General features: G+C 44.5%; 1 protein-coding gene across 3 annotated transcripts; it reads right to left on the reverse strand.

Annotated features, from left to right (window-relative positions):
* Positions 1–610: 610 nt before the first annotated feature.
* Positions 611–21,661, reverse strand: LOC141108222 (uncharacterized). 3 transcript variants are annotated; one of them, XM_073599605.1, is made up of 10 exons: positions 21,504–21,661; positions 21,282–21,354; positions 20,001–20,112; positions 17,971–18,200; positions 14,481–14,592; positions 7,725–7,993; positions 5,863–5,971; positions 4,270–4,478; positions 2,425–2,533; positions 611–1,039 (listed from the first exon to the last, which is right to left on the reverse strand). In XM_073599605.1, the coding sequence occupies exons 1-10, from the start codon at positions 21,566–21,568 to the stop codon at positions 795–797; spliced, it is 1,533 nt and encodes a 510-aa protein (XP_073455706.1). In that variant the 5' UTR covers positions 21,569–21,661; the 3' UTR covers positions 611–794. The 3 variants fall into 3 exon arrangements, with proteins under 3 accessions (XP_073455706.1, XP_073455707.1, XP_073455705.1); XM_073599606.1 differs by having other exon boundaries at positions 7,725–7,948; positions 17,971–18,209; XM_073599604.1 differs by having other exon boundaries at positions 17,971–18,209.
* Positions 21,662–23,228: the final 1,567 nt, after the last annotated feature.

Below are 23,228 nucleotides of genomic sequence, written 5' to 3' on the forward strand. Positions count from 1 at the left end.
CCTGCCATCCCTGGTTGAACAACACTCAGTCTGTGAAAATCTATGTGACACCTAACCCTGGTTCCTTTAAAATCCCTGAACCTCCATCCATGGTTCAACAGCATCCTGTTCCTGGAAATCCCTGTGCTCCCCATCCTTAGTTTAACAGCATCCTGTCCTTGGAAGTCCTCGGAAATATCTGTACCCCCAGTTTCCTGGTTGAACAACACGCATTCCCTGGAAACCCTCATCCATGCATTAACAGCATCCTGACCCTGGAAATCCCTGCGCCCTCCTTCCCTGGTCCAGCTGCATCTGGTCCCTGGAAATGCCTGTGTCCCCCATCCATGGTACAGTAGCACTGCCTGCATTTTATTGTATGGGGGGGGGCATGTGACTCATTTATCCTCTAGTATAGGGAAGGCATAGGTGCTGTCACCTGGGGAGGGTCCCCAGAACTGTGAAAGCTCTGACCAGAGTGACTTGCTATCTATGCAGGGTCCTTTCTCCTCTCTCCAGCAAGTGAAGGGAAGGTGAGTACATGCAACGTGTGGGGTTGCAGGGTGAACCTATTAATTTGCCATGTTCTTGAGGAATCCACTGTGTGTTAATTAAAGCTCACAATCCAATATACATTAATAAAAGTTTATTAAATTTGCATTACATGAAAATGTAAGAGGGTCAATGCCAAGTGTGAGTTATGTGGTTGCGAGATTACGGTGTAACGACCTCCAGGGAAATGATTTAAGGCTTTGAATATTTGTATCAGTTAATCTACAGTATGTAACACCAATCAGTCATATATGAATACATTACTATTTCAGCGGTTTGTTTGTCACACGGGAGGTGTCGGTTGGACTAGGAAGTTGGGAATTGCACTGTTTATTTCGGCACCCATCCACAGGCCCCATATAGTAGGCTTCCATAAAGGAGCAGCACTGCAGGAATTTTCGGTCACACCACAGCCCCACCGCCTCATTCTCTTTCTGTGGCCTGTTGGCGCAATTCCCATTCGTGTAAAAGTGCTGGCGGCCATCTTCGCAACACTTCTTCCTTTTTGCTGTAGGTGGAAAATGATCAATTATTTGGCATTGGTTGGCAACACTGAGATATTTTGTTCATGAATATTTCAATCGATCAGATTGCAGGAAACAGAGGTGCGGTTTACAGTTTATGAACATAATAAGCAATCTTACCTTAACTCCTTCCCTCCTGCCCCAACGTCCCCTTAAAGTATGTGTAAAGGCTAAAGGTATTTTACCTTCGTGCATTCTATGCGCAAATTAAAAAACCATCATTGTCCAGCTGCCCCCTCAGCCCTCATAATACTTACCTAAGCCCAATCTCGATCCAGCGATGTACACAGGAAATGAGGCTCTCCCGTGTCTCTCCCTCCTGATTGGCTGAGATGCAGCATGGGAGGAGCCACTGACTCTCACTGCTGTCAATCACAGCCAGTGGGGCGGGACTGAGCTGTGCTCTCTGTGTCTTATGGACACAGACAGCTGGCCCTGGAGCGAGCTATGGGGTCATTCGGCAAGGGGGAGGGGCCCAGAGCGCCTGCTGGGGACCCAAGAAGAGTATCAGGGCTGCCCTGTGCAAAATCGCTGCACAGAGCAGGTAAGTATATGTTTGTTTATTTTTTGTATTTTTCCTTTACAATCACTTTAAACAATTCTGTATTTGCTGGGGGGGGGGGGGGGGGGGGGGCAGGAAGGATTGCCGATCATGTAAGTGATCACATGACCAGAAGCCAGTACTGCCAGCTTCTGACCTTTAGTCTGGACAGAGAGTCTTTGTGCTGAGACATGCAGGAAGTGCGCTCTTAGCACATAAACATCGGCCACCCAGTGATGCATATGGGGGCCACATGTTCACGCTGTTTTGCTCTTGCACATGATGTGTGTGTTGGGCGGTTGTAAAGGGGTTAACTGTCAATTAAAATCCAATATTCTGTGTGTCACATATTGATTGAATGAGTTGTCAACTATAGAATTGTTATTCCTGTAAAGATTGATTGCAAAATAAATGAATCATTTATTGAAGCTTGTACATTCACCATGAAGGAGATTCTACAGAGATTGTACAATCAGATTATAACATGTATGACCCTCTCCAATACCCCACACTTAACTCGTACAGTATGAGGGGGCACACTATGCTAATGATAAACTGATTTGGTGGCAGACCTTCAGGTAAATCACCACACTGGAGGAACATTGAGGAGAATTTACTAAGACTGGAGTAGACAGAATCTGGAGCAATTGTACATGGCAACCAACCAGCTTCTAGCTTTCATTTTCAAAGCCTACCTGAACGAAGTGAGGCTAGAAGCTGATTGGCTACTTTGTACAGCTGTCCCAGATTGTGCCTGCTCCAGTTTGACTAACTCTCCCCATTCAGTTTTATCATGAAGGGAACACATCAATGTGTTTGGAATATTACCTGTTGTAGCATCAGGTGTAGTTTGGGATTCACTGTTCTCCACTGTCACATTCACAGACTGAGCCAACTTGTCTGCTTCATTCTCTTTGGGTAAATCTTCTGATACATTCTGTAATAAACATTAAAGCTGAACTCCAGGAAAAAAAAAAAAAAAATTATATATATATATATATATATATATATATATATATATATATAAACTATTTAATCACCAATGTAGTGGAATTCCTCTTTACCAACTTTGTTCAGCAGTGGGTGCAGGTCCCTTTAATTCCTTTTCCAACAATCCTCCGTTCTCCTACAACCCCAGGACTCCTGGATACACCCACGGTATATAAATACCACGGTTGGGGGCTCAGAGAGGTTGTGCGAGATGGGAGAGCAGTGACTGGGGATGTTAGCTGGCACCAGGTGAGGTCCTTCTTCATTGTTCCCGGCTAACGGGCCCCAGATTAGGGCACAAGATTCATGCAGCTTCATCTTAAAGTGTTTGTTAACACATACATAACAAACACTGTCAGCCCCTCTATTATAGGCAGGCATAGCACACTGCATTAATCTTTTATACAAACGAGGCTTGTAAATACAGATTTAAAGCGATCCTCAGGCCGATCACGTGACCCGCGGCCGCTGTACACCTCCGGTACATGGCTTCTGCAGGAGGGGCCAAGATCTCCCTCCTACATCAGCCGGGGAGGTCACATGGCCACTCGGCCCCTCCTGCAGTAGCCCCGGAAACCGTCCAAGAGTCACGTGACCGACCTGCAGATCGCGCTAAGTCGGTATTTACAAGCCTCATTTTTATAAAAGACTAATACAGTGTGCTATATCAATCTATAATAGAGGGGCTGGCAGGGACCATTTAGAATTTTTTATTTTTACTAATAGCAGGGGGGGAGGGAGTGAGGGGCAGAGAGGAGAGCTGAGAGCAGGGCTGATTTTCGTGGTCAGCGGAAAGAGGGGGATACAGGAGGTGGCAGGTTCAGCCAGGTTTTTTTTTACAGTTTAGAGGGAGACAGATTACATAGCACAAGCACTGTACTGTTTAATCTGCTTTAAGGGACCAGGATCTCTATTTTTCATTTTTGGGGGGTTAACAAACACTTTAAGCCCCAGTCACTGTGGTGGGCTCTATGCTAGCTGACCCTGGAATACTGTCTTTCTAGTGGGGTGGCCCTGTATCTTCAGTTCACCTATTTCTGGGACTTCTGCTGCTACCTGGACATTCAGAGCAGAAACTCCTCCTGCCTCCCCTCTGTGGAGCCTGTAAGAAGATCCCTGTGGTCGTCCACCTGAGCTACCAGCTCTCTGCATTTTCACTAGACTGAATTGTAGTATTACTAGCGACCTCTTCTTATACGCTGTTCCTTTAATTACTGTTATTCTGTATTGTGAAGCCAACTGGTGGCCTTTGTGTGAGCTCCCCCAAGTAGCTCTGTACTACGATACTTGCACCGCCTGTCAGGCTTGGTTCACATAGGTGCGATGCAGGAACGCTGCAAATCCACTGCGGGTTCCCTGCCTTATGCGAACCGCTGGGAGTGTCAATACAAAGTTAATGACACCCCCAGATCGGTTGACATATCGCAGTGCAAACTGTCAATTTGGACATGAATCGGTGTGAACACCCATGCGATCCGATTCTGGTGCGGACCAAAAAAAGGGTCATGCACAACTTTGGTTCGAATGCGATGCAAATTCAGCCATGCTATCTGTATGGCTGAAATCACATCACACGGACATCGCATGTGATTTTCACTGCAGTGCTGTGCGAATCACATGCGAGGTTGCACAGCGCACCAATGTGAACCGAGCTTTATACTTTGTTTTATGCTTGTTACATACCTCTGGACTGGGAAGTTGGGAACTAGGCTGTTTATTTCGGCACCTATGCACAGGCCCCATATAGTACTCTTCCATAAAAGAGCAGCACTCCAGAAATTTTCGGTCACACCACTGCCCCACTGCCTCATTCTCTTTCTGTGGCCTGTTGGCGCAATTCCCATTCGTGTAAAAGTGCTGGCGGCCATCTTCGCAACACTTCTTCCTTTTTGCTGTAGGTGGAAAATGATCAATTATTTGGCATTGGTTGGCAACACTGAGATATTTTGTTCATGAATATTTCAATCGATCAGATTGCAGGAAACAGAGGTGCGGTTTACAGTTTATGAACATAATAAGCAATCTTACCTTAACTCCTTCCCTCCTGCCCCAACGTCCCCTTAAAGTATGTGTAAAGGCTAAAGGTATTTTACCTTCGTGCATTCTATGCGCAAAGGTAAAAAACCATCATTGTCCAGCTGCCCCCTTAGTCCTCATAATACTTACCTAAGCCCAATCCCGATCCAGCGATGTACACAGGAAATGAGGCTCTCCCGTGTCTCTCCCTCCTGATTGGCTGAGATGCAGCATGGGGAGGAGCCACTGACTCTCACTGCTGTCAATCACAGCCAGTGGGGCGGGACTGAGCTGTGCTCTCTGTGTCTTATGGACACAGACAGCTGGCCCTGGAGCGAGCTATGGGGTCAATTCGGCAAGGGGGAGGGGCCCAGAGCGCCTGCTGGGGACCCAAGAAGAGTATCAGGGCTGCCCTGTGCAAAATCGCTGCACAGAGCAGGTAAGTATATGTTTGTTTATTTTTTGTATTTTTCCTTTGCAATCACTTTAAACAATTCTGTATTTGCTGGGGGGGGGGGGGCAGGAAAGATTGCCAATCATGTAAGTGATCACATGACCAGAAGCCAGTACTGCCCAGCTTCTGACCTTTAGTCTGGACAGAGAGTCTTTGTGCTGAGACATGCAGGAAGTGCACTCTTAGCACATAAACATCGGCCACCCAGTGATGCATATGTGGGGGCCACATGTTCACGCTGTTTTGCTCTTGCACATGATGTGTGTGTTGGGCGGTTGTAAAGGGTTAACTCTCAATTAAAATCCAATATTCTGTGTGTCACATATTGATTGAATGAGTTGTCAACTATAGAATTGTTATTCCTGTAAAGATTGATTGCAAAATAAATGAATCATTTATTGAAGCTTGTACATTCACCATGAAGGAGATTCTACAGAGATTGTACAATCAGATTATAACATGTATGACCCTCTGCAATACCCCCAACACTTAACTCGTACAGTATGAGGGGGCACACTATGCTAATGATAAACTGATTGGTGGCAGACCTTCAGGTAAATCACCCACACTGGAGGAACATTGAGGAGAATTTACTAAGACTGGAGTAGACAGAATCTGGAGCAATTGTACATGGCAACCAACCAGCTTCTAGCTTTCATTTTCAAAGGCCTACCTGAACGAAGTGAGGCTAGAAGCTGATTGGCTACTTTGTACAGCTGTCCCAGATTGTGCCTGCTCCAGTTTGACTAACTCTCCCCATTCAGTTTTATCATAAAGGGAACACATCAATGTGTTTGGAATATTACCTGTTGTAGCATCAGGTGTAGTTTGGGATTCACTGTTCTCCACTGTCACATTCACAGACTGAGCCAACTTGTCTGCTTCATTCTCTTTGGGTAAATCTTCTGATACATTCTGTAATAAACATTAAAGCTGAACTCCAGGGAAAAAAAAATATATATATATATAAATATATATATATATATATATATATATATATATATATATAATATATATATATATATATATAAACCATTTAATCACCAATGTAGTGGAATTCCTCTTTACCAACTTTGTTCAAGCAATGGGTGCAGGTCCCTTTAATTCCTTTTCCAACAATCCTCCGTTCTCCTACAACCCCAGGACTCCTGGATACACCCACGGTATATAAATACCACGGTTGGGGCTCAGAGAGGTTGTGCGAGATGGGAGAGCAGTGACTGGGGATGTTAGCTGGCACCAGGTGAGGTCCTTCTTCATTGTTCCCGGCTAACGGGCCCCAGATTAGGGCACAAGCTTCATCTTAAAGTGTTTGTTAACACATACATAACAAACACTGTCAGCCCCTCTATTATAGGCAGGCATAGCACACTGCATTAATCTTTTATACAAACGAGGCTTGTAAATACAGATTTAAAGCGATCCTCAGGCCGATCACGTGACCCGCGGCCGCTGTACACGTCCGGTACATGGCTTCTGCAGGAGGGGCCAAGATCTCCCTCTGACGTCAGTCGGGGAGGTCACATGGCCACTCGGCCCCTCCTGCAGTAGCCCCGGGAAACCGTCCAAGAGTCACGTGACCGACCTGCAGATCGCGCTAAGTCGGTATTTACAAGCCTCATTTTTATAAAAACTAATACAGTGTGCTATATCAATCTATAATAGAGGGGCTGGCAGGGACCATTTAGAATTTTTTATTTTTACTAATAGCAGGGGGGGAGGGAGTGAGGGGCAGAGAGGAGAGCTGAGAGCAGGGCTGATTTTCGTGGTCAGCGGAAAGAGGGGGATACAGGAGGTGGCAGGTTCAGCCAGGTTTTTTTTTTACAGTTTAGAGGGAGACAGATTACATAGCACAAGCACTGTACTGTTTAATCTGCTTTAAGGGACCAGGATCTCTATTTTTCATTTTTGGTGGGTTAACAAACACTTTAAGACCCAGTCACTGTGGTGGGCTCTATGCTAGCTGACCCTGGAATACTGTCTTTCCAGTGGGATGGCCCTGTATCTTCAGTTCACCTATTTCTGGGACTTCTGCTGCTACCTGGACATTCAGAGCAGAAACTCCTCCTGCCTCCCCTCTGTGGAGCCTGTAGGAAGATCCCTGTGGTCGTCCACCTGAGCTACCAGCTCTCTGCATTTTCACTAGACTGAATTGTAGTATTACTAACGACCTCTTCTTATACGCTGTTCTTTAATTACTGTTATTCTGTATTGTGAAGCCAACCTGGTGGCCTTTGTGTGAGCTCCCCCAAGTAGCTCTGTACTACGATACTTGCACAGCCTGTCAGGCTTGGCTCACATAGGTGCGATGCAGGAACGCTGCAAATCCACTGCGGGTTCCCTGCCTTATGCGAACCGCTGGGAGTGACAATACAAAGTTAATGACACCCCCAGATCGGTTGACATATCGCAGTGCAAACTGTCAATTTGGACATGAATCGGTGTGAACACCCATGCGATCCGATTCTGGTGCGGACCAAAAAAAGGGTCATGCACAACTTTGGTTCGAATGCGATGCAAATTCAGCCATGCTATCTGTATGGCTGAAATCACATCACACGGACATCGCATGTGATTTTCACTGCAGTGCTGTGCGAATCACATGCGAGGTTGCACAGCGCACCAATGTGAACCGAGCTTTATACTTTGTTTTATGCTTGTTACATACCTCTGGACTGGGAAGTTGGGAACTAGGCTGTTTATTTCGGCACCTATGCGCAGGCCCCATATAGTACTCTTCCATAAAAGAGCAGCACTCCAGGAATTTTCGGTCACACCACAGCCCCACTGCCTCATTCTCTTTCTGCGGCCTGTTGGCGCAATTCCCGTTCATGTAAAAGTGCTGGCGGCCATCTTTACAACACTTTCTCCTTGCTATAATCTGGAGGTAATCTGTGGGAGTCGTTGAGTTAGCGGTCACATCGTCTCCTCCCGTAGCTTGTAAGAAGTAAAACCGGAATAATTAATTGTTTTGACACTTACATGGAATAGGTACTGGTTTATATGGCACACACATTACAATGTGACTGTTTACCCGTGACAATTGCCTGCCAGTAGGTTCTCAATCACATCATTGTACAATCTGACCACACAATCTTTGTACAATCAACCTTTAGATTTATAAAAACTATGTAATATGAGGACCTACCTGAACTATCCAATCATTTCTTATCCAGTCAGGCAGGCCCATGCACTACACACTTGTTGGTAATCCTACAGACTATAATATGTATGGTGAGCCTAATGGTGGACACACCGTCTGATTTTATTAACTGACTAACTGACTGATCAAAATGATCAAATCTGCAAAAAAATCGAATAGCCATAACTTCCCCTCCGATCGATGTAGACTGGATTCGATCAGGATCAGAGTAAATTGGACATAGTGGAAAATTCTTGATCATTTGGCATCGATTGGCAGCACTGAGATACTTTGTTCATGAATATGATTGTAATTCGATTGATCAGATTATGAGATTACACGGTGGAAACAGAGGTGTGATTGATAGATTATGATCCTAAGTAGCAATCTTATCCTTACACCTTCCCACCTGCCCCAGTGTCCCTTTATAGTTATGAATGCCCTTGGGGGGTGGGAAGGATTGGTGATTATGTGACCACTGTCACAGTGGTCACATGGTTGGAAGATGGTCCTGCTGGCTGCTGATCTTTAGTCCGCACCTTATGGGAAATTTCATATTTCCTTTTTAAAGTTGTCTCACAATATCTAAAGCCTCCAATATCCTGGTTACTTTTTTTTTTAACGAAAAGAATATCCTGGTTACCTTAGCTGACTTCATACTAAAGGAAAGTCATTGCAAACTGACCAAGTCCTTAAAAGGTCATATTGCTTGCAAGGGGATCGCCACTGAAGACGTCTATGACGAAATGCGTACGGCGTCACTACGCACAGCACGTGACTTCCAGGAAGCTGAACGAGTGAGGTATTGGATAGAAAGATCTGGATGCCGCACACTGGATAAAGTAGAAAACTTGTCTTTATTGTAGAGATAGGACCATCAAAAGTACAAGACAATCATGCAGGATGTACAGGATCAGCTGACGCGTTTCACACTCGAAACTGAGTGCTTACTCTATACTTACAGCTATGAGTAAGCACTCAGTTTCGAGTGTGAAACGCGTCAGATGATTCTGTACATCCTGCATGATTATCTTGTACTTTTGATGGTCCTATCTCTACAATAAAGACAAGTTTTCTACTTTATCCAGTGTGCGGCATCCAGATCTTTCTATCCAATACCTTGCTCTATTCAGCATTTAGCCAGCACCTGGGACACTTGAAGGCTTCACATTAACTTTACACCTGGGTCTGGATCCACCTGAGCGGTGAAACACTCTCCCTGCTATAACTGCATCTACGGATATAAGCTGAGCGAGTGGGTGAAACGCAACCAGAGTGCATGCTGTCCACCTACAGCTCGGTTGCCTATGCTTTATATACCGGCAAGTGCAGGCCCCTATGGGACTAGGCATTACGCTGCATGAACTGCATTTTTTGTCTGTTTGTTTTTTATACATTTTTTAAATAACCTTTTAATAAACGGAAGTTTGGTTATACTGCACTATGGGAGCCAATTTTTCTTTTTTATGAGGATTATCAAAACTACATCTATCACAACCCGGATATTGCAAAAGCTGCTCAAGGAACTGCAAAGGCTGACACCAGTGGTTACCTGCCAACCTAAGGAGCTACATGCACATTACCCCTGTAGGGGTAGTAGGATCTGGTGAGTGGGAACCCTTGAGGGGGAGCACGCAAGTCACCTGTCAAGATTCTGTGCTCACCAAAGTCACCTGCTACAATTCCTCTAAACACGAACAGTCATCTTCATTGGGATGAATGCACCTAAGTGTCTTTTGAAAACGGTGCGATAAACTGTCATCTTGGTGTAATTTTAATTTTGGTGCGATTTTTTGCATTTTTCCTGTTTTTTGGTGAGAAATTTTTTATTAATTTTTTTTATAACTTTTTTGTTTTTTGGTGCGATTCTTTGCATTTTTATTTGGATTTGGTTCACTCACATTCTGTATTTTGGGCTTGGACACTATACGCACTGTTACAAGCATAGGATCACTATACTATCATGATATTCATGTCTGGATATTTTATCAGTCGTGGCTGGTGAAGTTTTAGGATGGGGGGAGCGCCAGGACCCCGCCCTTCCTTTTTGACCCCTCCCACTTGGTGAAAATGGGTGTGGTTTCAGTGAAATGGTGGGCGTGGCTCTAAGGTTGGTGTGGTTAGCGTTTGAGATGAACGAGGGATGGAGGGAGAGGGAGAGAGTGACAGCAGGCCTAGATCCTACACAACAATAGAAATGTGTATTCTAGAAAGTTTAACAATCAGCAGATAGAGATACTCCAAACACCTGGTGTTAGCGCTTCAATCATCCTGGCACCATGGTTGTTATGGTGTCAGGATGATTGAAGCGCATTATTTCTATTATTACATTGTAATATAAAATTAAATCATTCAACTCACCATAATGCAGAATCAGTGGGAGCCCCGAGTGTCACTAGCCACGTCGCCTACAACCAGATGCCATCAGGCGTCCCCAGCAGTCCGTCCTTACATGCAGCCTGTGTCACATAAAATGCAGCCTCTGTCCCCCCAAATGCAGCCTCTGTCTCCCCAAATGCAGCCGCTGCCCCCCCCCCAAATGCAGCCTCTGTCCCCCCCCCAAATGCAGCATGCCTGTGTCCCATTACATGCAGCATGCCTGTGTCCCATTAAATGCAGCCTCTGTTCCCATTAAATGCAGCCTCTGTTCCCATTAAATGCAGCCTCTGTTCCCCCAAATGCAGCCTTTGTTCTCCCAAATGCAGCCTCTGTCCCCCTCTGTGTGTCACTAGCCATGTCGCCTACAACCAGATGCCATCAGGCGTCCCCAGCAGTCCGTCCTTACATGCAGCCTGTGTCACATCAAATGCAGCCTCTGTCCCCCCAAATGCAGCCTCTGTCTCCCCAAATGCAGCCGCTGCCCCCCCCCAAATGCAGCCTCTGTCCCCCCCCCCCAAATGCAGCATGCCTGTGTCCCATTACATGCAGCATGCCTGTGTCCCATTAAATGCAGCCTCTGTTCCCATTAAATGCAGCCTCTGTTCCCATTAAATGCAGCCTCTGTTCCCCCAAATGCAGCCTTTGTTCTCCCAAATGCAGCCTCTGTCCCCCTCTGTGTGTCACTAGCCATGTCGCCTACAACCAGATGCCATCAGGCATCCCCAGCAGTCCGTCCTTACATGCAGCCTGTGTCACATCAAATGCAGCCTCTGTCCCCCCAAATGCAGCCTCTGTCTCCCCAAATGCAGCCGCTGCCCCCCCCCCAAATGCAGCCTCTGCCCCCCCCCCCCCCAAATGCAGCCTCTGTCCCCCCCCCCCCCCCCCAAATGCAGCATGCCTGTGTCCCATTAAATGCAGCCTCTGTTCCCATTAAATGCAGCCTCTGTTCTCCCAAATGCAGCCTCTGTTCTCCCAAATGCAGCCTCTGTTCTCCCAAATGCAGCCTCTGTTCTCCCAAATGCAGCCTCTGTCCCCCCCAAATGCAGCATGCCTGTGACCCATTAAATGCAGCCTCTGTTCCCCCAAATGCAGCCTCTGTACCCCCAAATGCAGCATGCCTGTGTCCCCCCCAAATGAAGCCTCTGTCGTCATCCCCCCAAATGCAGCCTCTGTCCCCCCCAAATGCAGCATGCCTGTGTCCCATTAAATGCAGCCTCTGTTCCCCCAAATGCAGCCTCTGTCCCCCCCCCCAAATGCAGCCTCTGCCCCCCCAAAATGCAGCCTCTGCCCCCCCAATGCAGCCTCAGTCGCCCCCCCCCCCAAATGCAGCATGCCTGTGTCCCCATTAAATGCAGCCTCTGTTCCCATTAAATGCAGCCTCTGTTCTCCCAAATGCAGCCTCTGTTCTCCCAAATGCAGCCTCTGTCCCCCCCAAATGCAGCATGCCTGTGTCCCATTAAATGCAGCCTCTGTTCCCCCAAATGCAGCCTCTGCCCCCCCCAAATGCAGCATGCCTGTGTCCCCCCCCCCCAATGAAGCCTCTGTCCCCCCCCCAAATGCAGCCTCTGCCCCCCCAAATGCAGCCTCTGTCCCCCCCAAATGCAGCCTCTGTCCCCCCCCAAATGCAGCATGCCTGTCCCCCCAAAATGCAGCCTCTGCCCCCCCCCCAAATGCAGCCTCTGTCACCCCCCAAAATGCCGCCTCTGTCCCCCCCCCCAAAATGCAGCCTCTGTCCCCCCCTAAATACAGCCTCTGTCCCCCCCCCCCAAATACAGCCTCTGTCCCCCCCCAAATACAGCCTCTGTCCCCCCCCCAAATACAGCCTCTATCAGCCCCCAAAATGCAGCCTCTGCCCCCCCCAAAATGCTGCCTGTCCCCCCCAATACAGCCTCTGTCCCCCCAAATGTAGCCTCTGTCCCCCCCATTCTCCACACAGCGCCAGCGGTACTTACCTTGGGTCTCCTGCGGTGTCCTCCTCCTCACACTGGCACCAGCATTCTTCCTGTTTCCTCTCTCGGGCGCAATGAGAGAGAGAAGCAGGAAGTGACATCTGACTCAGGGCAGATGTCAATCAAATCTGAAGTGCCGAGTAGCTTCCGCCCGGCGCCTGTAGTATGTATTACTATGGCCGGGCGGAAGCTACTCTTCAGAAAATGCCACAAGGCGGGCTAAACGCCTGCAAATGCAGCGCCACATCTGCAATCTCGTGATTGCATAGACGTGGTGCTTCCTATAAGTGCACTGTGTCCGGCGTCGCACTGTGTCCGGCGTCCGAACACAGTGCACTTATGGACCTTTTTTTTCTTTTTTTTTTTTTTTTAAAGGGCCAGTAATAAAAAAAATGTTTTTTTTTTTTTTTTTTGACTTTTTTTTTTTTTTTGCTGCCTGGAGGGGGGGGGGGGGGGGGGGGGGGGGGGGTGTGTTGTAAGCCATTACATTTTTTGGTGATAACTTTTAGTACTCACCTACTGGGGTAGGTGAGGTGTGATAGATATTACACTATCACCTTTATGGAAACTGTTTTGTTATAGTTTATTCCACAATAACACTGTGTCTTTTAATACTTAGCCACTATAGAGTGATTTGGTAGAGCACTATTTGACATATAGGTAGCGCCACTCACCCCTTCACATCTTCTTTCTTTTTATATTTTAGAGCCCTCTTATGGGGTTTTTTTTGGGGCGGCTGCAACCTTCACACACGTCCTAAGCGCAGACCTTCCTAATTCATTTATTTATATTGCTTGCAAGGGGAGTTGGCCATTTCCTTACACACAAGTCCTACATACTACAGCTATAACTTGGCATATTTAGTCTCTACCAGGGTGAGTATGCCCCTGGGTCAAATCGTCTGTGTCACGCCGTATGAAAGCAAGCAAGACTCTATGGTGAAACAGCATCTTCAGTTAAGTATTCTTGTTATATTTTCTATTATTATTACATTTGTTATCTGTATCTATCATCATTTGATTAAATGTTATACCTGCAAGTGCTTGTGTTATCTCTTTTTGTACATATCAAATACAACCCCAAAAACGTAAACTGTCACGTAGCCGTGATGAAAACAGCACCGAGAGCTGTTTTTGACATCGGCTGCCCAGCAACACATATGTCCGGTGTATGGGTATCAAAGGCTAAGTTCAGTTTTTAGAAAAAAAAATAATAAATGCACATTTTTTGCAGGTAAAAAAATGTGCATTTGTTTATTTTTTTGGACCCTGTAAAGCATTGCACTGGCGATCAGCAGATTGCTGGTGCCATGCAGGTCTCCAGCTGATGTGCACCCACATGTTACACCCTGAATATGGGTGTAACATGTTGGGAAATAAAACTTTAAATACCACCTTTCTGCTGTAGCACAAATCTGTTGGGCGGTCACAAAGGGGTTAACTATCAATTATAATCCAATATCCTGCGTGTTGCATATGAAACAAAGAGGCTGCCAACTATAAACAAATTATTGTGTTAGAGATGGTTCTCAAAATAAATCAAACATCTATCAAAGCTTACATGGCCACCGTAAAGGAGATTCTACAGAGATTGTACAATCAGATTATCACATGTATGACCCTCCCCAATACCCCACATACAACTGACACAATATTAGGGGGCACTCTATGATGACAATAAACCAATTTGGCGTTAGACCTTCAGGTAAATCACCACACTGGAGGAACATTGAGGGAAATTTGCTAAGACTGGAGTAGACAGAATCTGGAGTAATTGTACATGGTAACCAATCAGCTTCTAGCTTTCATTTTCAAAGCCCAGCTGAACAAGCTGAGGTCAAAAGCTGATTGGTTACTTTGCACAGCTGTTCCAGATAGTGTCTGCTCCAGTTTGACTAATTCTCCCTATTCAGTTTTATCATGAAGGGAACACATCAATGCATTTAGAATATTACCTGGTGTAGCCTCAGGTTTGGTTTGGGATTCACGGCTGTCCACCACTGTAACTTTCTCAGACTGAGCCGACTTTTCTGCTTCATTTTCTCTGGGTGAATCTTCTGGTATAGTCTGTAATAAACATTTAAGCTAAACTCCAGGCAAATATAAAAAAACCTACGGTATATAATACAATTCTATATCCCTTTAAACATCATGAAATATATTTTTTCATATCACTAACGTAGTGGGGTACCTCTTTACAAAAGTTGTTTAGCAGTGGGTGCAGGTCCCTTTCATTCCTTTTCCCACAATCGTCTGAGCTCCCACAACCCCCAGGACTTCCAGACACACCCAGGGGATACAGTGCCTTGAAAATGTATTCATACCCCTTGAAATTTTCCACATTTCGTCATGCTACAACCAGAAACGTAAATGTATTTTATTGGTATTTTATGTGATAGACCAACACAAAGTGGCGCATAATTGGAAAGTGGAAGGAAGGTGATAAATGTTTTTCAAAATTTTTTACAAATAAATATCTGAAAAGTGTGGCGTGCATTTGTATTCAGCCTCCTTTACTCTAATACCCCTAACTAAAATCTAGTGGAACCATTTGCCTTCAGAAGTCATTTAATTAGTAAATTGAGTCCACCTGTGTGTAATTCAATCTCAGTATAAATACAGCTGTTCTGTGAAGCCCTCAGAGGTTTTTTAGAGAACCTTAGTGAACGATCAGCATCATGAACCTCAAGGAACACACCAGACAGGTCAGAAATAAAGTTGTGGAGAAGTTTAAAGCAGGGTTAGGTTATAAAAAAATATCCTAAGCTTTGAACATCTCACGGAGCACTGTTCAACCCATCATCCGAAAATGGAAAGAGTATGGCACAACTGCAAACCTACCAAGTCATGGTTGTCCACCTAAACTGACAGGCTGGATAAGGAGAGCATTAATCAGAGAAGCAGTCAAGAGGCCCATGGTAACGCTCGAGGATCTGCAGAGATCCACAGCTCAAGTAAGAGAGTCTGTCCACAGAACAACTATTAATCGTGTACTCCACAAATCTGGCCTTTATGAGTGACAAGAAGAAAGCCATTTTTGAAAGAAAGCCATAAGAAGTCCCATTTGCAGTTTGCGAGAAGCCATGTGGGAACACAGCAAACATGTGGAAGAAGATGCTCTGGTCAGATGATCAAAACACTATGTGTAGCAGAAAACTAACACTGCACATCACCCAGAACACACCATATCCACAGTGAAACATGGTGGTGGCAGCATCATGTTGTGGGGATTCTTTTCTTCAGCAGGGACAGGGATGCTGATCAGAGTTGATGGGAAGATGGATGGAGCCAAATACAGGGCAATCTTAGAAGAAAACCTGTTAAGCCGCGTACTCACGGGCGGACTTTTCGACCGGACTGGTCCGACGGACTTCCGATGGACTTTTTAACGAACGGACTTGCCTACACACGATCACACCAAAGTCCAACGGATTCATATGCGATGACGTACACCGGACTAAAATAAGGAAGTTGATAGCCAGTAGCCAATAGCTGCCCTAGCGCAGTTTTTGTCCGTCGGACTAGCATACAGACGAGCGGATTTCTGGGTCCGGCGGAGTTACGACGTAAAGCATGTTCCAAATCCAAAGTCCGTCAGATTTTCGACTGTAAAAGTCCACTGAAGGTCCGATGAAGCCCATACACGATCGGATTGTCCACCGAAGAGTCCGACCGTGTGTACGCTGCATCAGAGTCTGCAAAAGACTTGAGACTTGGGTGGAGGTTCACCTTCCAGCAGGACAACGGCCTTAACCATACAGCCAGAGCTACAATGGAATGGTTAATATCAGAGCATATTCATATGTTAGAATGGCCCAGTCAAAGTCCAGATCTTAATCCAATTGAGAATCTGTGGCAAGACTTGAAAATTGCTGTTCACAGATGCTCTCCATCCAATTTCACAGAGTTTAAGCTATTTTGCGAACAAGAATGTAGTTGCAGCGAAAGGTGGTTCTAAAAAGTAATGACTCGGGGGGCTGAATACAAATGCATGTCACACTTTTCAGATATTTATTTTGTAAAAAAATTTGAAAACTATTTATCATTTTCCTTCCACTTCACAATTAGGTGCCACTTTGTGTTGGTCTATCACATAAAATACCAATAAAATATATTTATGTTTTTGGTTGTAGCATGACAAAATGTGGAAAATGCCAAGGGGTATGAATATTTTTTCAAGGCACTGTATAAACACCACTGTTTCCCACCTTCGGGTACTCAGATTATGCTAGATGGCAGAGCAGTGACTGGGATATTAGCTGCCACCAGATGGGGGTCCGCCTTTTTTGTTCTTAACATGTGGGCGCAAGAGTATGCAGCTTCATCTTAAGCCCCAGTCATTGTGGTGGACTCTGTTCACCCATCTCTGCACCCTCCTGCCTCCCTTTGTTGGAACTTGTAGGGAGATCCATGTGATCGACCACCTGGGCTATCAGCTACAGCCAGCCGCCTTGTGAGAGAAGTGTTACTACCTTCCCCCCCTGATTGTTACTAGACATGTGCACTGCTGAAAAATTTGTTTGTTTTTGTTCTCTTTTTATTCATTTTTTCGTTTTTTTCGAAAATTCGGCAATTTGGAAATTTTAAAAATTCGGAATCCCATAATTCAGAAATCCGAAAATAAGAAAGGAAGATTCAAAAGAATGAAAATCTGAAAATCCAAAAATTCTAAATAATAACTAACTAATAATAACTAACTATTAAATTGTAAGTATTGGAATTTCCTTTCAAACTTTTCTGTTAGTGAACGTAACGAATGCAAATTTAACTGAAGTTACAAATTATCCAAAACAACAAATGCCGCATCTAAACAAATGGAATGGAACAAAATAAAAACAAATAATAATAATATTACTTTATTATTACTATTATTATTATTATTTATTATTATTAATTCGTTACGTTCCATCCGTTTAGATACGGCATTCATTATTACGGATAATTTGTAACTTTGGATAAATTTGTATTCGTTACGTTCACTAACAGCCAAATTTGAAAGGAAATTCCAATACCTATAATTTAATAGTTAGTAATAGTTAAGTTATTATTAGTAAGTTATTATTTCAGATTTTCTAATTTTCAGGTTTTTGAATTTTCGGACAGAGAGCTCCTCATAGAGTAAAAATCCTTCGGTTTAATGGTAAAAACAGACTAAAAAACAACTTTCATCATAATGAGACCAACGCCACTATTGCAATCATCGGCCCATTTAGTCGGTGGAGACGTGGTGGTGGTTCCGCATTCAGTGGGAGTGGAATGCACGCTGAATGCGGAATCACCCAGGTTAATAATTATTAAAAACGTATAACAACTAGGAGGAGCAAGCGCTGTTTAGTTCACTTTCATTCATTTACCCTACCTTGCGGGGATAATTTTGGACAGCAACGGCCCATTTATACAGGTTCATTTAATTCCAAGGTGTCTCACCAAATACTTGTTACATACCCCTTGACTGGGAAGTTGGGAATTATGAAGTTTATTTTGGCAGCCGCACCCATCCACAGGCATATAGTACACTTCCATAAAATAGCAGCACTCCAAGAATTTTAGGTCACACCACAGCCCTACTGCCTCGTTCTCTTCCTTCGACCTGTTGGCGCAATTCCTATTTGTGTAAAAGTGCTGGCGGCCATCTTCGCAACACTTCCTCCTTCTTGCTATAAACTGTGGGTCATCTGTGGGAGCTCAAGAGGTAAAGGTCACATCACTTGTAAGAAGAAAAAATGGAATTCACTGTTTTGACACCTATATGGAATTATTGCTGGTGTATATGGCACACAGATTACAATCTGACTGTACAACCTCCTTTAGATTTACCATTGACAAGGTTCTGCCAGTAGGTCCTTAATCACATCAGTGTTGGTAAATCTGGCAGACCTGTGTCACTGAGATACTTTGTTCATGAATATGATTGTATTTGGATTGACCAGTTTAAAAGATTTCATGGTGGAAACAGAAGTGTGATTAATAGATTACAATTCTATGTAGCAATCTTATCCTAAACCCTTCCCACTTGCCCCAGGGTCCCTAGAAAGGATTGACGATCATGTGACCACTGTTATGCCTTGTACACACGATAGGATTTTCCGATGGAAAATGTGTGATAGGACCTTGTTGTCGGTAATTCTGACCGTGTGTAGGCTTCATCACACATTTTCCATAGGAATTTCCGACACACAAAGTTTGAGAGCTTGCTATAAAATTTTCCAACAACAAAATCCGTTGTCGGAAATTCCGATCATGTGTACACAAATCCGACGCACTAAGTGCCACGCATGCTCAGAATAAATTAAGAGACGAAAGTTATTGGCTACTGCCCCGTTTATAGTCCCGATGTACGTGTTTTACGTCACTGCGTTCTGAACGATCGGATTTTCTGACAACTTTGTGTGACTATGTGTATGCAAGACAAGTTTGAGCCAACATCCGTCGGAAAAAATCCATGGATTTTGTTGTCGGAATGTCCGATCAATGTCCGAACATGTGTATGGGGCATAACAGTTGACACATGGTTGGAAGCCAGTCCCGCCGGCTGCTGATCTTTAATCTGGTCCAAGAGCTGTTTTTGACAGCTCGGAGCATATACTGTGAGTGCGCTCCCCCTACATAAACATTGGCTGCCCAGAAACACATATGTTCAAGATATGGGCTTTAAGGACCACCTTTTTTGCTGCAGCACATATGTGTTGGGCAATTGCAAAGGGTTTAACTATTGATTGAAATCCACTATCCTTAGTGTTGCATATCAATCAAATGGGTTGTCAAGTATAGACTGATTTTTCTAGTAGAGATTGATCTCAAAATCAAACATTTATCAAAGCGTTTACGGCCACCATAAAGGAGATTCTACAGAGATTGTATAATCAGATTATAACATGTATGACTATCTCCAATACCCCACACTTAACTTGTACAATATGAGGAGGCACTCTATGATGACAATAAACTGATTTGGTGTCAGACCTTGAGTCTAGGTTCACATTGATGCGATTTGGCATGTCAGAATGCATGCCAAATTGGCGGCTATTGACAGTAATGGCACCGTCTGATTCCCAAAAGTAGTTCCTGTACTACTTTTGCCAACTTTGGGGTGTGATTTGTATAGTCATCTGTGCAGGAACCCGCACAGATGTCTCTGAAATTGCTCCCGAAGTCGGATTGACATGCGGGTATGAAGTTCAGCTGAACTCACACGATTTCAATCCCCCTGTCAGTGTGAACCTAGGCTCAGGTAATTCACCACATTGGAGGAACATTGAGGAGAATTTACTAAGACTGGAGCTGACAGAATCTGGAACAATTGTACACCAATCAGCTTCCAGCTTTTATTTTCAAAATCTAATTGGACAAGCTGAGGCTAGAAGTTGATTGGTTACTTTGTACAGCTGTTCCAGATTGTGCCTGCCCCCCCCCCCCCCCCCCCCCCATTTCAGTGTTATCATGAAGGGAACATATCAATGTGTTTGGAATGTTACCTGGTAAAGCGACAGGTTTAGTTTGGGATTCACGACCGTCCACCTCTGTCACCTTGTCAGACTGAGCTGACTTTTCTGCTTCATTTTCTCTGGGCGCATTTTCTGATATAGTCTGTAATAAATATTAAAGCCGAACTCCAGGCAAATATAAAGAAAACTAATACAATTATATATCCTTTAGGCTGGGTTCACACTATTGCGACTTGGATGCGGGTTTCCCCACATCCAATTTGCATAGCAGGAGATTGTGACTGGCTCTCTATGGAGACGGTGCACACATCTCTGGAGCAAATTGGCATAGGGGTCCTGTGCGTCTTTTGGTCCGTTTCAGGTCCAAATTCATCCAAAAATTCAGGCTGAAATCGGACCGGTGAATGGAGACGCACTGGACCCCCTGCTGTGTGCCGCTCCATGCTCTAGTGTGAACCTTGCCTTAAACACAATGAAATATATTTTTTCATATCTTTATATCTGTATTTCCTTTTCCCACAATCCACTGGGCTCCTACAGCCCCAGAACTCCTGGGCACGCACAGGGGATATGAATTCCACTGTTTACCACCCTTGGGTGCTCAGAGAGGTTGTGCCAGATGGGAAAGCAGTTACTGGGGATGTTACCACAGGTGGGGTTCTTCCTTCATTGTTCCTGGCTAGTGGGCTCCCAGATTAGGCCGCAAGCTTCATGCAACTTCATCTTAAGCCCCAGTCACTATGGTGGGCTCTGTACTAGCTGACCCTGGAATACTGTCTTTCCAGTGGGGGGCCCTGTATCTTCAGCCACCTTCTTGTTCAGCCAACATCTGTTGCTACCTGGACATCTGAGCCAAAGACTCTTCCTGCCTCCCCTCTGTGGAACCTGTAGGGAGATGCCTGTGGTCACCCAATTGGGCTACCAGCTATAGCCATCCTCCTTGTGAGAGAGGAGTCCTTCCCGTGTGGATCCCTTGTGACCTTTGCCTAGCAATCCACAAGTATCTGTGTTTGCACTAGACTGAACTGTACTATGCTTTTTATTACTAGCGATTTCTCCTTAGACTAGGTTCACACACATGCAGGTTGGAAACTGGTACAATATTGCACTGGTTTACAACCCGCAGACAAAATGTGCAGACACGTGGGTTATTAATGGCACCCTCAGACATCAGAAAACACATCGCATTTTTGGTTGCGGGAACCATACTTTACCTGACTATTGCAATTATATTGTGTAAATAAAGTTATATGGTTGCAAAAAAAAGTGAATTTATTACAAGAAAACATTTACAGGCCTAACCATAGTTACCGTCGGAGGCGGTGATTCTTGGTCCTGCTTGGCTGGTTGAAGCACTTTTGTTTCGCCGGTCGGTGCAGTGCTCCTGTAAAATACAAGCATAAAAGTTCATAATCAGAGAGAATGGTGGGATTGTATCACAGCCTTTTCCAGCTCAGCAGCCACCTGTCCCTGGAAATGCAAATATCTCTGCTTCATCTGAGACTGATACATCGGCTAGAAAATGTCACTTACACAGACTCTTGGCAGCAGATGATTCCACAAAGCAGGAATAAAACGGAAAACCGCAGGAGAATCATGGCCGATTAAAATGACAGAGCGTTCGAGAAGATGTAAGAAGTCAGAGAGAAGAGCTGGAAAGCTTCACATTTATACAGAAGAGCTTTGGATGGCAGCCACCATCTATCTGTCATAATCGTTTTCGGGAATGTCCCGGCAATTTGGTTTTGTACTTTCTTGTTTACTCTGTCCTTTGTATTTGTTACATGTACCCTAGGAACATAGTCCGGGTGAAAAAAGACACAAGTCCTTGGCACAATCCGTACTGAGCTGATGACCACAAGAGCAAAAACAAATGTAACATTAATGCTTTAACCTGGAATTGCCGACATGCAGGCAGGATACGGGCCAAATCTAACAAAATTCTGAGATTGGAAAGAGAAGAACTACAGTGCCTTGAAAAAGTATTCATACCCTTTGAAATTTTCCAAATTTTCTCATGTTACCACCAAAAACGTAAATGTATTTTATTGGGATTTTATGTGATAGACCAACACAAAGTGGCACATAATTGTGAAGTGGAAGGAAAATAATAAATAGTTTTCCAAACTTTTTACAACTAAATATCTGACCCGGCCTGTCAGTTTAGGTGAACAACCATGTCTTGGTAGGTTAGCATTTGTGCCATACCCTTTCCATTTTGGGATATTTTTTGATAACCTAACCCTGCTTTAAACTTCTCCACAAATTTATCCCTGACCTGTCTGGTGTGTATCTTGGCCTTTCATGATGCTGTTTGTTCACTAAGGTTCTCTAACAAACCTCTGAGGGCATCATCAAACAGCTGTATTTATACTGAGATTAAATTACACACAGGTAGACTCTATTTACTAATTAGGTGATTCCTTAAGGCAACTGGTTCATCAAGATTTTAGTTAGGGGTATCAGAGTAAAGGGGGGTGAATACAAATGCACCCCACACATTTCAGATATTTATTTTTAAAAATTTTTGAAAACCATTTATCTTTTTCCTTCCACTCCACAATTATGTGCCACTTTGTCTTGATCTATCACATAAAATCCCAATAAAATACATTTACATTTTTGGTTGTAACATGACAAAATGTGGAAAATTTCAAGGGGTGTGAATACTTTTTCAAGGCCCTGTATAGGGCCAAATTTCTCAAAAGACTCTCACATAACCATCTGCCCTGCCCCATGCTTCCATCTCGGCAGACCCTGAATTATGCATCATTAAGGCTCGGTACACACCTAAACCGGCCGCGGATCACACAGCAACGCTGTCCGTCCTTGTTCTTCGTTTCAGGGACAAATCAGGGCAGAACCTTTGCCTGAATTCGGCCCTGAAACAGAGCCAAAGATGCACAGCGTTGATGTGCAGTGCGCTCCGCAGCCGCCCTGGAGACATGTGAAGAGAGCCTGTCATATTCTCCTGCTATGCGAAGAAAATTTGCATCCAATTCGGATAGGTGTGAACCCAGCCTTACCTGCATCAACCTGTTGTACATTGGTTGGTACGAACACAAGGATCTCTAACCACTGGAGGGAATTCTGTTTTTCTTAAAAAAGACAGCTGCTGATTATGAGTCATTAGACTGCTTAAAGTGATATTAAACAATTTTATGTACTTTCAGCAGCTGATCTAATGTGTTACTAAACCCAAGAGCCTGCATTTACTATATCTGGTCTCCCATAGTACACAGAACATGGAAATGCATT

The sequence above is a fragment of the Aquarana catesbeiana genome, linkage group LG09, assembly GCF_042186555.1.
Source record: "Aquarana catesbeiana isolate 2022-GZ linkage group LG09, ASM4218655v1, whole genome shotgun sequence".
Lineage (NCBI taxonomy): Eukaryota > Metazoa > Chordata > Amphibia > Anura > Ranidae > Aquarana > Aquarana catesbeiana.